We start from the raw sequence: 13,743 nt of genomic DNA on the forward strand, positions 1-13,743 counted from the left end.
GTTTAAGCAAGTCGTACACATTGAAAAAACGATTTTAGGTCAATGTAACGTTGCAATAAAATAAATTAATCTAGCTACAATTCCTTGCGCTCAGAAAGTTTGGCGTAACTTGCCTGAAACGGTACAAAGTTGTTAGTTGTGGTATGAAATAGTGATTACGAGCTCAAAAACCTGCCTGCAACTCAGCATCAGAACTATAGCGACTGACTGGGATGAGGAAGAGGTGGCAAGAGCCAACATGTATGATGGCCCGCAGCCATGTAATTTCGAACCAGCCAGACGTGAGAGGGCAAATGAGGAATTGCCAAGAACTGATGGCCGTCAAAGCCAATTAATGCATGGTCCGAGGAGAATGAGTGGAGAGTTGGTGAAGTGTCCTGGTGAGTTGCTATCATTTAGCAATGCAGCAATGAGCACTGGAGCTAGTCTACGAGCAGCAGTGCACAATAACGACACACATATTTCATTGAATAGCACTGAGCGAAATATCTATGTTTTCTATGGCAGTGATCATGACGTTAGTTCAGATAAGTACCGATAAGTGTGGAAAGTCGTGGCCTAATGGTTAGAGAGTCGGACTCCCAATCGAAAGGTTGTGAGTTTGAGTCCCGGGCCGACAGGAATTGTGGGTGGGGGGAGTGCATGTACAGTTCTCTCTCCACCTTCAATACCACGACTTAGGTGCCCTTGAGCAAGGTATCGAACCCCCAACTGCTCCCTGGGCGCTGCAGCATAAATGGCTACCCACTGCTCCGGGTGTGTGCTCACAGTGTGTGTGTGTGTGTGTTCACTGCTCTGTGTGTGTGCGCTTCGGATGGGTTAAATGCAGAGCACAAATTCTGAGTATGGGTCACCATACTTGGCTGAATGTCACTTTCACTTCACTAACCTTTGTCATTGTGTCTTACACTGTGATGTACCTAAGAGAAAACAGAGATGACCATCTGATTTTCACCAGTAAGAACAAAGTATTTTAAAGTTTGTTGTTTTACAGAACATCACAGTTATATATGACATGATAATAAGGCCTGAAGTTGAACATTTTAAGGAAAATATAATTATATTTTCATAATGATTTTTTCCTTCTCAAACCTTGTCTGTGGTTTAAAAACACCCCTGGCCAAATGACGAATTTGAACGTGCATGAGTTATTGTATTTAATGTGTTATTTTAATGTTTTTTTGTTTTTTTTTTTACCAAAAATTGATGTGTCTGCATCGTCTGCACTCGAGCATTTCAGTGGGCTTAAATAGATCACTCTTTACAATAGATTTAGTTCCCAAACAACTGACAATTTTGACCTAAATATGATTTTCAGTTACAATAATTAATCCAAAATTTCAACATTAATAACTTACTTTTAGCAACATCAGACACACGCTCGCTCACAAGATCTCCCGGTTCTTACTTCTGGAGACTCGTACTAAACGGTTAATTTGAATCAGTGAGTGGTCGACTCCAGAACAAATTGCAATCCATAGAAAGTAGGCTGCAATCGGATTATTGTCATTCGTAAACGAATCGTTCGGTGCGATTTGTGATCCGATTTAAAAGTTTTTTTTTTTAAAACTCAGTTCGTTCATGATGAATCAGACACCGCTTCTGCGTGTCGGAACACGTGATATATTATAGGGAGTAACAATATGTTTTATGAAATGTAGTGAAGTTAAAAGTACAATTTTATGCTTTGGAATGTAGTGAAGTAAAAGTAAAAGTTACTCAAAATAAAACTGCTCCACTAAAGTACAGATACTTGAAAAATGTATCGAAGTAAGTAAAGCAACTCCGTTACTGTCCACCACTGCTAAGCTTTTATCTCTTCCTCCGGTGAAAATTGGTTTTATCGGTTGCAAATGTAGCCGCGTGTCTGTCGCTGTGTTTTGCAGGTGCTTGTGTGACCGGTGCTGTCCCATGGTAGTGCGTTTTGGTCGCTGTTGGTCGATATCTGTCTGTCTATCTATCTATCTATCTATATATCTAGTCTGTCTTTCTATCTATATATCTAGTCTATCTATCTATCTATCTATCTATCTATCTATCTATATATATATATATATATATATATATATATATATATATGTATTTATCTATTTATCTATAATCTGAATACTCTCGTCTACTACTCGTCTCTCTAGTCACTCTCAATGCTCTCAAGGCAGGCTTTGGTAAATTCTCTCCCCAACGTGACGTAATGCAATGCATTGTGGAGGAAAGGAGGCTGCGGTAGGATAGTACCTACTTTTTGGTATTATATTCCGTTTTCTGATACCCAACAACATAAAATACAATGGATAACAGTTTAAATGCTTATTACCAACAAGCATATTGCACAAATTTGTTGAAAAATTAACCCTGCAACACGGCCTTTAAAATAACAAACCTCAAAGGACATTTCTGTGCATTATTCTGTTTTAAATTTAATTAAAATATGTGGTAAGATCCTCCCCAGAAGAGATTAAAACACATTACTCCAGGTTATAAACACTAAAGCATGCCTGTCATCCGCGTGTATCTGCTCATTCACTCTCTTTAAACTCTCAGCTTTTCGGTTAAATACCAGCTTAGCCACACACAAACATGCTCATTTACATCACAAATAGCTTGCCTATAAATAAAATGGCAAAGCCTTGCACTTGTCCGAAATTGTGATGGGTAAACAATGCAAAATTTTACCTATTTCTTATTGTCATTTGCAAAATGAGAGGCTCTTTGTTTGTTATTTTTATGGAGTCAAAAGATGGAAAATAGGAGTTTGCTCTATGCAATACACAAGAGCCATTTCAAATATGCCATATAAGGAACAAATATGCCTGGAGGTTTTCTAGAGTTTTTTATGGTCACATTATGGATCATATGTAATGCAACACAGCTGTAAGACTGGTGAGCTTTAGAGGGTTAGTTCATCGAAAAATCATAATTATGTTATTAATAACTCACCCTCATGTCGTTCCAAACCCGTGAGACCTGTGAAAGAGTTTCTCTTTAGAACACAGTTTTAGATATTTTAGATTTAGTCCGAGAGCTCTCAGTCCCTCCACTGAAACGGTATACTGTCCATGTCCAGAAAGGTAAGAAAAACATCATCAAAGTAGTCCATGTGACATCAGAGGGTCAGTTAGAATTTTTTGAATCATCGAAAATAGCAAAAACTATGACTTTATTCATCATTGTTTTCTCTTCCGTGTCTGTTGTGAGAGAGTTCAAAACAGCAGTTTGTGATATCCGGTTCGCGAACGAATCATTCGATGTAACCAGATCTTTTTGAACCAGTTCACCAAATCGAACTGAATCATTTTAAACGGTTCGCATCTCCAATACGCATTAATCCACAAATGACTTAAGCTGTTAACTTTTTTAATGTGGCTGACACTCCCTCTGAGTTAAAACAAACCAATATCCCAGAGTAATTCATTTACTCAGACAGTACACTGACTATTTATCTGACAGTACTGACAGTACTATTATCCCGCTCACGTAACACAGTCAGTGTGTCACCGGCCTAAGTATTGGAACTAAGTTGATGGACCGATGAGACAAAGATTAACCTTTATCTAAGTGATTGGAAAGCAAAAGTGTGGAGAAAAAAAGGAACTGCAAATGATCCTAAGCATACAACCTCATCTGTAAAGTTTGGTGGAGGTGGTGTCATGGCATGGGCATGCATGGCTGTCTCTAGAACAGGACATCTTCATTTCAATGATGACTTAATGTATGATGACAGTAGCAGAATGAATTTGGAAGGGTACAAAATCATATTTGCTACCAATATTCATGAAAATGCCACCAAACTCATTAGAAAGCACTTCATATTGGATCAGGACAATGACCCAACACCCTGCCAGTTCAGTCAAGTACTTTATCAGGGCAAATAAATTAAGTCTTAGATTGCCCAAATCAATCTCTAGACTTAAATCCGATTGAACATTAATTTCACCAGCTGAAGAGGAGACTAAAGACCCAAAAAATTTGGGAAATTCCCCAAAACAAGCAACAGTTGGAATTGGCTGCAATAAAAAAGGCTGGGAAAAAGCATTTCAAAGCATAAGACCAAGAGTCTGGTGATGTCAATGGGTTGCAGGCTCTGATTTCATGCAAGGGATCTGCAACTAAATATTAGCTTTCAATCTTTTACATCTGCCTTAAATTCAACTGTTCCAATACTTATGCTCACATCAAAAAGTGGGATGAACTCTAAAAGTGCTGTCCTTTTTATTTTTGTAAAACATGTATGTGTCGAAAGACCTAATAAGTAAAAGTGACTTCTAGTGAGCTGTGCTTCATACATTGCTACTTAATTGACAATGCAATTGACATTTTCTTCCTGGAAATTTCACCAAAACATTGCTAATGCGACCAAGCACTTTAACACTACACTACACTACACACAATGTAAATAGGGGATTCACTGTACTATTTACGTTACACATTGATTATAATGTCAACCTTTGCAAGAATTCACAACACGGGTCATTGAGCTTAGTGTTGTTTTGCATCCTACTAAAAGGGTCAGTGCGAGGTTGTCTTGATTACTGAACCATAAACAGCAATAAAATAATTCAACAAGACAGATCTCTGCTTGCTATGATAATTCAGTTTCCAGATAGAAAAAAGCAGTGGTCGACAGTAACAAAGTATTTTTACTTAGTGTATTTAAGTAGATTTTTCAAGTATTAGACTTCACAACATTCCAACGTTTAATACTGGACTTTTTACTTTATATTCCTAAAAAACTTATAAAATTATAAAATGTAAAATTACAAAAGAAATGCCCATTCAGCGATCAGTACTTTTTACTTCTAATACTTAACTACAAAAATGGAATACTTTCGTACTTTGATCAAATTAAAAAGAAGTACTTCATACCTTTACTGGAGTGATATATTTTTAAGGATATCTTTACTTTTACTCAAGTACTTGATCAGTGTACTTCATCCACCACTGCTTTATAATATATAAATTCTATTTAAAAAAAATTAATTGCCCTATGGTGCTCAGAAAAACAGGTTTGCTTCTTTTGAAATGTCCCTTTACACAAAACAGACACCTTCTGCCCTTCCTTCTAAAAATAACCTTTCCGTTTCTGTATGCTCTCCTTCTTGTTGTGTTGAAAGCACTTCACTGCAAGAGATGCAATGCAAAGAAGCAATTAGACAAATGGCATATACACTCAAGTAATGCACCTTCTTTTATCTATTTCAAGAAAAGCTTAGTCTATAGATTGAGTGTATTCATTAAAAAGTCTTCAAGCTACCCTCCATTTCCTGGGCCATTACAATGCGGCTGTGATCTAGATTCTATGCCAGCCCTCTATGCCCTGACTCTCCTCATTTTCTTCACTTCGACCTGCTTGGAGAGTACTTTTTCTTGTAAAAACTCCAAAAAAGACTGCCAGCCTGCTTTGAGGGTTCCTTCAAACCTCGACAATACTCAGGAAGTCAGGCTGCTCAATGTTTATGTGTGTCAGTGCTTGTGTCCTTTCTTCTGACCTACATTTGAAAAACCAGACTGGCCAAGACTGAAAGGGAATGCAAGGTTCATATGTGGTTAAAATAAACATTAACTGCATAACTGCCAAGTAACATTAATGTGGTCCTGCAATTTTTGAGAAGGATAAGGCAATCTATCCCCAGAAGGATTTCAGTACAGTCAGACTCAGACTGTGACTCCATTGCACTGGTTCATCTCCGCATTTGGCAGAACAATCAGAAGGTGATGGAGAAACGTGTTCCCTTTTCTTATCTGCAGAATATCTGCGGTTCAAGTCATTATTCCACTTCCTGGACAGTTTTACCAGTCGCAAATTAATTCAGCACCACTCCCAAATCTCCACCTTATTAGCTGGATATAGATGCAATTTTTTTGCTAATATATTTTAGTGGATATGTATTCAACATTTGAAAAATCAGTTTGCAATAAAAATCGGTCTACAGTATACTGAGGTTTAGAATGTTTCTCTTGAGTAGTACAGTATAAGCTTATGCTCAAATGTTTAAAGAAAAAGGCTTTTTATTTATTTAGAGTAGTCCACTCATGACTGCTTAGATGGGAATTATGAAATCTTGCAGTTAGTCAGTTAGAAGTGTGAAAGAAACAGAATAAGAGTAATTTTAAAGATCGTGTGAGGGTGCTCTGCAAATGTCCATATGTCAGGACCTTGTAATCAGATACATTTTTATTTAATTATATGTATGGGTTAGTGATTTAAAGAGATTACTTACTGATTTCGTTCAACGTGTAGAACCAATTTCAAGTCCTGGGATGAGACTAGAATCTCCCCTCTCTCTGGGAACTGGTCCTGATGAAACAAAAATAGAACTCAGTTCAATTTAAAAACCAGAGCTATCCATGTCATTTCTGTCAAAAAAAAAAAAAAAAAAAAAAAAAACCTGGTGTCATAACACAATTTGTTGAGTTGTTTGGTATTATTACTTTATAATCATTAAGAAATAGCAACACAACCCATATACGAGGCAGATGTATAAAGAGTACCTGAAAACCATACTTGACTCCATTACAAGTTACAAGTCACCAATTACAAAATGACTTTAGTAAAAGTCTTAGATAATCTGATTTATTAGTATTTTAGTCATACTGAATGTAGGTTCAGAGATGCATTAGAGTAATGCTAGTGAAGAACAAAAAACAATTGGTTTGTGAAGACAGCAATGACGTTTATTTTTTATAATCAAAATAAAACCGAGCACCTCAAAATTCCAAGAAATCAATGTCAACACAACCATCTCTTAAAAGTCCACAGACACTCACACTTTAAAGAAAGCAAAATATATTGCCTCCCATGCCGGAGACCCGGGTTCGAGCCCCACTCATCGCAAGTGCGAGGACCCGGGAGAGAGGGGTAATATATATATATATATATATATATATATATATATATATATATATATATATATATATAGAAATAAATATAGTACATTTTGATCTAACGTTGATTTCAAACCCTCTAATTCTACAAGTTATTGAAAGTGATTTTTAAAACTTGAAGAAAAAAAATTTGAAGTCAAATCCTCAGTAAAGAACTCTCTCCAAAAAAATCAACCATGTCACCCAGTCAGCTTCACACTTAAACCCTGCCATTAGGAGAAGAAACAGTGTTGAAGCCAAAGGGCCAGAGCTAGCATCTAGCATGTGTTTGCTCTGCATGCACTGCTTGTGGTTAGTTGTGCTAGCAGATAAAATGGGTAGGAGGTTGAGGACTTTGATCCTCCATGTAAATGCTTTCCAAGAAGTCAGATATCAGTAGACACAAACTCCTCCCTCCAGCCATCAAAAGGCCTGCGATACAAATGGAAAATCTCATAGTCCAGCGGCAACTAAAGTCAGTAAGAAATTCTACAGAGCTTGGGAAAATGTTGTATAAACAGTACCCCTATAGGGACCACATATGAAATGACTGGAGCAGCAGTGAAAAAGAATGATTCAAAATGTAAAACATCATGCTGCAAGCACATTCTGAGAAAGTAATTTGAAGGTGGAAGCGTTTGTGAATTATAACTATTCTGCTTGCTATTGCTCATTCAAAAGTTTAGAGGTTTTTCAAAACAGTATTAGTGCTACAGACAAATATGATACCTAAAATTGAGTGGTCAGATGGAACGATATGTGCTTTTACTTTTTAAAATATTCATACAATTTTCACTTGGTACATGGTAAACTGGTAAACAATAAATCTAAATTAATTTGACTTAAACTGAAGGAGGAACTTGAGATATATCAGAGACAGGAGTATTAAAAAAAGAAGTCACCACTTATATTTCATTATAAAATGTAACAACCACATAGCAAAACTCTCAGCAACTGCAAGTAATGCCTTAGCAACAACCCGCATAACCCTGGCAACTTTTACATGGGCAAGTCACCACTCATACTTTCTTCAGAAAATGTAGAAACCACAAACCACTGCATAGTGTAGGGCTGCCCCCTTATAGTCAACTAATCGTTAGACAAGCGTTGGTCTCTGTCCTCCTTGTGTCCCACAGCCTTCTGAAAGTGCAGAGCGGTAAAGATGACGACACATCAAATTACTATCATGAACAGGCAATTAGTTGACTAATAGTTTAATGAACAACTGGTCGACTAGGAAAATCTTTAGTTGGGGGCAGCCCTAGCATAGTGACACCCTCGCAGTCCCCTACAATACTCTTATGACTTTTTTTTCAACCACCTAGCAACACCCTGCTAACTACCCAGAACACCTTAGCAGGTGCCACTTATGGCTCATTTCCACCAAGCGCTACAGTACGATATGATTTGGGATGGTACACCCTGATCTGGATTGCATTTCCACTGCCAGCAGTACCCTTAACTGATAGGCGTGGTGTATGCTGGAAAGTAGCAATCAACAGCATTTATATGCAAAGAGGAAAGCACCACATTATCTGAGTGTATGTGTGAGGAAGTATAAGATTATAAAATACACTTATATATATGTTTTTGTGTTTGCACACTATGATGTGAACAAGCCCAGCACACAAGAGCAATCAGCTCCACACTTTAACTACCGAACTACTGAACTAGGTACCCCAACGGAAGGGTCCCAAAACAGTACGGTTCTCTATTTTTGTACCATTTACTAACTTCTGACAATAGAGACAGAAATAATTGTGTACCGTACTGAACTGAAGCATACTAATCATTGGAAATGAGACATTGTACTACATTTTTCCCAAAAAATGCCTTGGCAACCCTGTATAAGACCCTTGCAAACTTTTGGCAAGTACCACTTACGTATTCTTCATAACAAGTAAAAATCTAGTTTCTGATGCAACTGTGGAGAAATTATTGGAACATAAAGCCAAATTTTCTATTTGGAGAATGGAAATGCAGTAGAAACCACAGGACTACACACAGACATCTTTCAGAATGTTCTAGGCTGAGGGGGAGTTAAGCTCCATGGAATAAAGCAAGAGAAGATGAGTAGGTTTGAGACGAGTTCACATCTCACAAATTAAATGGGGAAAGGTTTAGATGAGGAGTTGCGGATGGGGTCACTTTTCCTGAATATGCAATCACTTACCAACCCCAATGAGTTTCATGCTGCTGTCAAAGAGACAGGTGAAGGGATGAGAGAAGATGTCAGAGGACAACGGAAGAAATGGATGGTAGAAAAGGGGAGACAGAATGATAAAAGATGAAGACGTAAAGATAGACTGCTAGAAGTTATTGTACAGAAGTGTAGAAGTTGTCATAATGTTTTGGATGAAGTCTCGCAAGTAATGTCATTGGAATTTAGATCCCCAGACTTAGCAATCAAAACATGTCTGCATACCCTAAAAATGTTATCGTTTAACATTTCATTCTTGACAAATGCTTAATTTGTGTTGGTTTTATGTTCACTCTATGACACAGACACAATTTAGTTTAGGTCACTCTGCACACACACACACACACACACACACACACACAAAAACCTTATTCTAATAAAAATATCTTTCCTTTAAATTGTTTAAGCAAACCCTTTCGGACACCTCTCCAGACACTTCATCACCTCAGTTTAAATATTTATATGAGGGGAATCAGTTGTTCCTCTGTTGACATGATTACATCTGAATGATAAATGAAAGAGCATCACAAAGCCAGGGAGGTGGGCACTCAGGCACGTGGTATCTGCAATCCCAGAGCTCATGCTGGGCTGCAAGCTTGTAGTGTTGTGAAAGACTGCACCATACTGAGCCTTTGTATTTGTGCCAAAGCGTGCATATCAGCTGAACATTTTCATACACAATAGAGCATAAAAGAAAAATTTAAAGGAATAGCTGTTCATCTATATGCTTCCAAACCTGTAAGAATAATTTATATATATATATATATATATATATCATCCCCTCAGCCTTAGCTTTTGAAGATTAAAACCAATAAAAAAAAATAAAAAAAACACTGCAAAAAACGACGTCTCAAGCTTGAAAATACTGTACATAAAACCGAAAGAAATTTAAGTGCTGAAATAAATTTCTGATTGTTTGTCACACAGTCATATCATATGGCTTCAGAAGACTTTGAATATAGTTCATATTAATCACTATTATTAAGCTCTAATGGCTGTTTTTAGTCTTTTTTTGGAGCTTGCCAGAATCCATTCTCATTCACTATCATTGTTTGGAAAAGAGCAAATTTCTCCTTTTGTGTTTCATTGAAGTCAAGTCAGTCAAATGGGTGAACTAATTGTGAGCCACTGTATCCCTTTAAAAAATTTAGTGTTGACTTTCAAACCCTCCTTATTCTTGCTATTACTCTTCCAAATGATGTAATGATCTGTATCAATGCATGTCAGGTTAGGCAATTCCACACTGCAATAATGAATTCTGGATGCAGCAATGAGAGCTGGAGGGGCTGAGAATAATGTCCTGGCATGTGAGTTGGTTTAAATCATTGAAGGTATAGAGATGCATTCAAATTTGAGGCACTTTAACACTCTCTTTTTCACACAGCCTGTTTCACAGAATGACAACTTGTGCTTTGCTCGGGTAAATATTCGGACAGGTTTAAAAAACATGACATATTTTTTTAGAGATGAAACCATGATAGCACATAATAGTAGACTGGGACCAGAGAGGAAGCTCATGCATGTGTGTTTACATCAGCCGAGGGAATCAAAGGAAATGTGATTTCACATTAAATCCACTCACTTCTCAATGTGACAAATTGTCCTAGTTTCATATTCACTTGGTAAGGAAGCAAATTCTTGGTAACTGTATTTCTTTGTCCATACATTTTCCTTTGAACTTACTGGACACATTTTGACTAATGTTGGTTAGAAATTATTGAGCTTCCAGGCTCAACACATGTGAGACCTTTTATAGCGCAGTTATCAGCTTTTGGAGTAAGAACAGCTATGAGAGATTTGCAATCAGCTATGAGGAATTCTTTTTTTTTTAATATAAGCTGACTACCATTAAGGGAGTTGTGTGCACCAGATCAAATTTACCACAGTCTCCTCATGACATTCCACCCTGAAGGACTCAGCATCACTCATTCTTCATGTGTGACTGTGTTGAAGAAGAGACAAAGCTAAAATGATTTGGGGGAACACATTCCGATGGTTCAAACCAATGCCCCCTGGCCATCAAATATGGGATTTTGATAGAGGTTACTGTTCTATATTTATCTTAGGACTCAATCTCAGGCTACTGACCCTGACTACTGATCTTCTTTAGTTTATTCTGGCCAAGAACTGTCTGCTTTTACAGGTAGAGAGTGTCTGACTGACATGTCATGTTGGTTTTACATGATGAGGCAGGTTTATCGGAAATATTTGAATATTATATATATATATATATATATATATATATATATATATATATATATATATATACACTTTAAAGAAAATGTGTAATAGCATGCATATTACTAGAATATTAGCCATTTATTAGAACTAATTAAGCACATATTAATGCCCTAAGGCGCCAATATACTTCAAACGAACAAAGAACAAACTGATATATCAACAAAATCAAGCAGAAACTAAGTTAGTTTTAAGTTTGTTTCGGCAGTTCAAAATAGCTGAACAAAGCTATCAATCGGTGGGTGTGTTCTGAAACTCCACCTTTTTGATGTGCAATTTTTTTTCATTTCACATTCAGTGGAGGTTAGGCGATCAACATCTCCTAGTCACTAGCGAAATTAATACACTGGAGTGTCGAATAGCTGGCACAAATATATCCACACATGTATGATAGTTTGCAGACAGACTTTGAAAATTCAGAGAAAGCATTTAATTCCTAGAAAGAAATTGCAACAAAACTTGGTGTCGATGACTCGGAGTTATGCATAAAGCGACACAGAGAAACATCCGAGACAAGATTTCCAAAGCCAGGAAAGGAAATAGTAAAGATAAAAGGTAGCAAGTACCAAATACATGTGTCTCAAATAAATGTTAGCCTACTGCTGCTGTTGTTGTTGTTGTTCTTTCAATAAGCGAATTTAAAGGGTATACAGTAAATGTAATGCCAAACGAACATACAATAATAAACCTTTGCTTTTATCAAAAGTAAATCGTGACACCACATGAAATATAAAAAAGTGTAACAATTTATCCAGTTTAATAAAATAAATGAACACTAATAAAATAAAGTAACAAACTGACTCCAATGTTGTTGTTTTTTTTTTTCACATCATGCTAAAGTTTTCTGACTATGAGATTCACATTTACCATAAAGGACTGATTATGGAAATGGAATGGTTCTTTTGTATTGCAAACATTATACTTGACGCTGAACTGCTGGTAATCATGATTCTTTTGTCTATAATATTCTGACCATTGGTGCCAGTCTCAAATCTAGATTGCCTACACTTCTTTATTGCATCAATGTTTTTGTTTTTAGGGATACGCCAAGCGACGCGACATATGTTTACATTAATCTATACACCGCCTCCAGCAGCGCGGGGGTGAAGGAATGTTTGGAAACTGTATACCATTGCTCAGCCTTTTCGAAATTTTTGCCCCCAAACAAAGAACGAAAACGAACTTCTACATGACCTTATTCTACATCCCTAATCCTACCCAATACCTAAACTCAACAACTAACTTACTAACTATTAATAAGCAGCAAATTAGGAATTTATTGAGGGAAAAGTTGTAGTTGATAGTGAATAAGTGTTCCCTATTCTAAAGTGTTACCCAATATTTTTTTCACAAAAGTCCTCTTAAGAAAGAACACATTTCTCAAGAAAGTTTCTAAGAACTGCAATTTTTGAAAAATTCTTAAGAAGTTTTCAAATATAAGTAGAGTTGTTACTGATTTTAAAATTCAGCAAAGATTCATGTCAGGTATAATCATGACCGTTCACTGCGTAACATTTATTAGTATTAAAAATAATAATACTAAGATTTGTAACATAGCACTTTTTACATGTATGATAACATATATTAAGATAAAAAATCTTACTGTTCAAAAACTTCTTCAGTGTCTTTGAGAATAATGGCACTGAAGTACCTAAGTGAAAATACATTCAAAGACTTACAATTCAGACTGAGATGCTTCACAGTAGGGGACACACACAAACAAACACACAATCATGAACATACACTCACTTAAATCTGACACTGGCCCAGAAAGCAGAAGGCATACTATGATTTCTTAAATACACACACTTTTCACATTTCCCTTACAAAATCTCAGAATGTCCACATTTGAGCATACAGGTCCTTCTCAAAAAATTAGCATATTGGGATAAAGTTCATTATTTTCCATAATGTAATGATAAAAATTAAACTTTCATATATTTTAGATTCATTGCACACCAACTGAAATATTTCAGGTCTTTTATTGTTTTAATACTGATGATTTTGGCATACAGCTCATGAAAACCTAAAATTCCTATCTCAAAAAATTAGCATATCATGAAAAGGTTCTCTAAACAAGCTATTAACCTAATCATCTGAATCAACTAATTAACTCTAAACACCTGCAAAAGATTCCTGAGGCTTTTAAAAACTCCCAGCCTGGTTCATTACTCAAAACCGCAATCATGGGTAAGACTGCTGACCATAAGGCCATCATTGACACCCTCAAGCAAGAGGGTAAGACACAGAAAGAAATTTCTGAACGAATAGGCTGTTCCCAGAGTGCTGTATCAAGGCACCTCAGTGGGAAGTCTGTGGGAAGGAAAAAGTGTGGCAAAAAACGCTGCACAACGAGAAGAGGTGACCGGACCCTGAGGAAGATTGTGGAGAAGGACCGATTCCAGACCTTGGGGGACCAGCGGAAGCAGTGGACTGAGTCTGGA

General features: G+C 36.7%; 1 protein-coding gene across 1 annotated transcript in view; it reads right to left on the reverse strand.

The window, feature by feature from the left end:
• The window catches only part of LOC132109358 (disintegrin and metalloproteinase domain-containing protein 33-like), a 110,755-nt gene that overhangs the window by 67,662 nt on the left and 29,350 nt on the right, over nucleotides 1-13,743 (reverse strand). The window contains exon 3 of the mRNA XM_059515383.1: nucleotides 6,219-6,295. Within this exon, the coding sequence (XP_059371366.1) occupies nucleotides 6,219-6,295 (77 nt within the window). The remainder of the gene's footprint in view (nucleotides 1-6,218; nucleotides 6,296-13,743) is intronic.

Source organism: Carassius carassius, chromosome 2, assembly GCF_963082965.1.
Source record: "Carassius carassius chromosome 2, fCarCar2.1, whole genome shotgun sequence".
NCBI classification, from domain to species: Eukaryota; Metazoa; Chordata; class Actinopteri; order Cypriniformes; family Cyprinidae; genus Carassius; species Carassius carassius.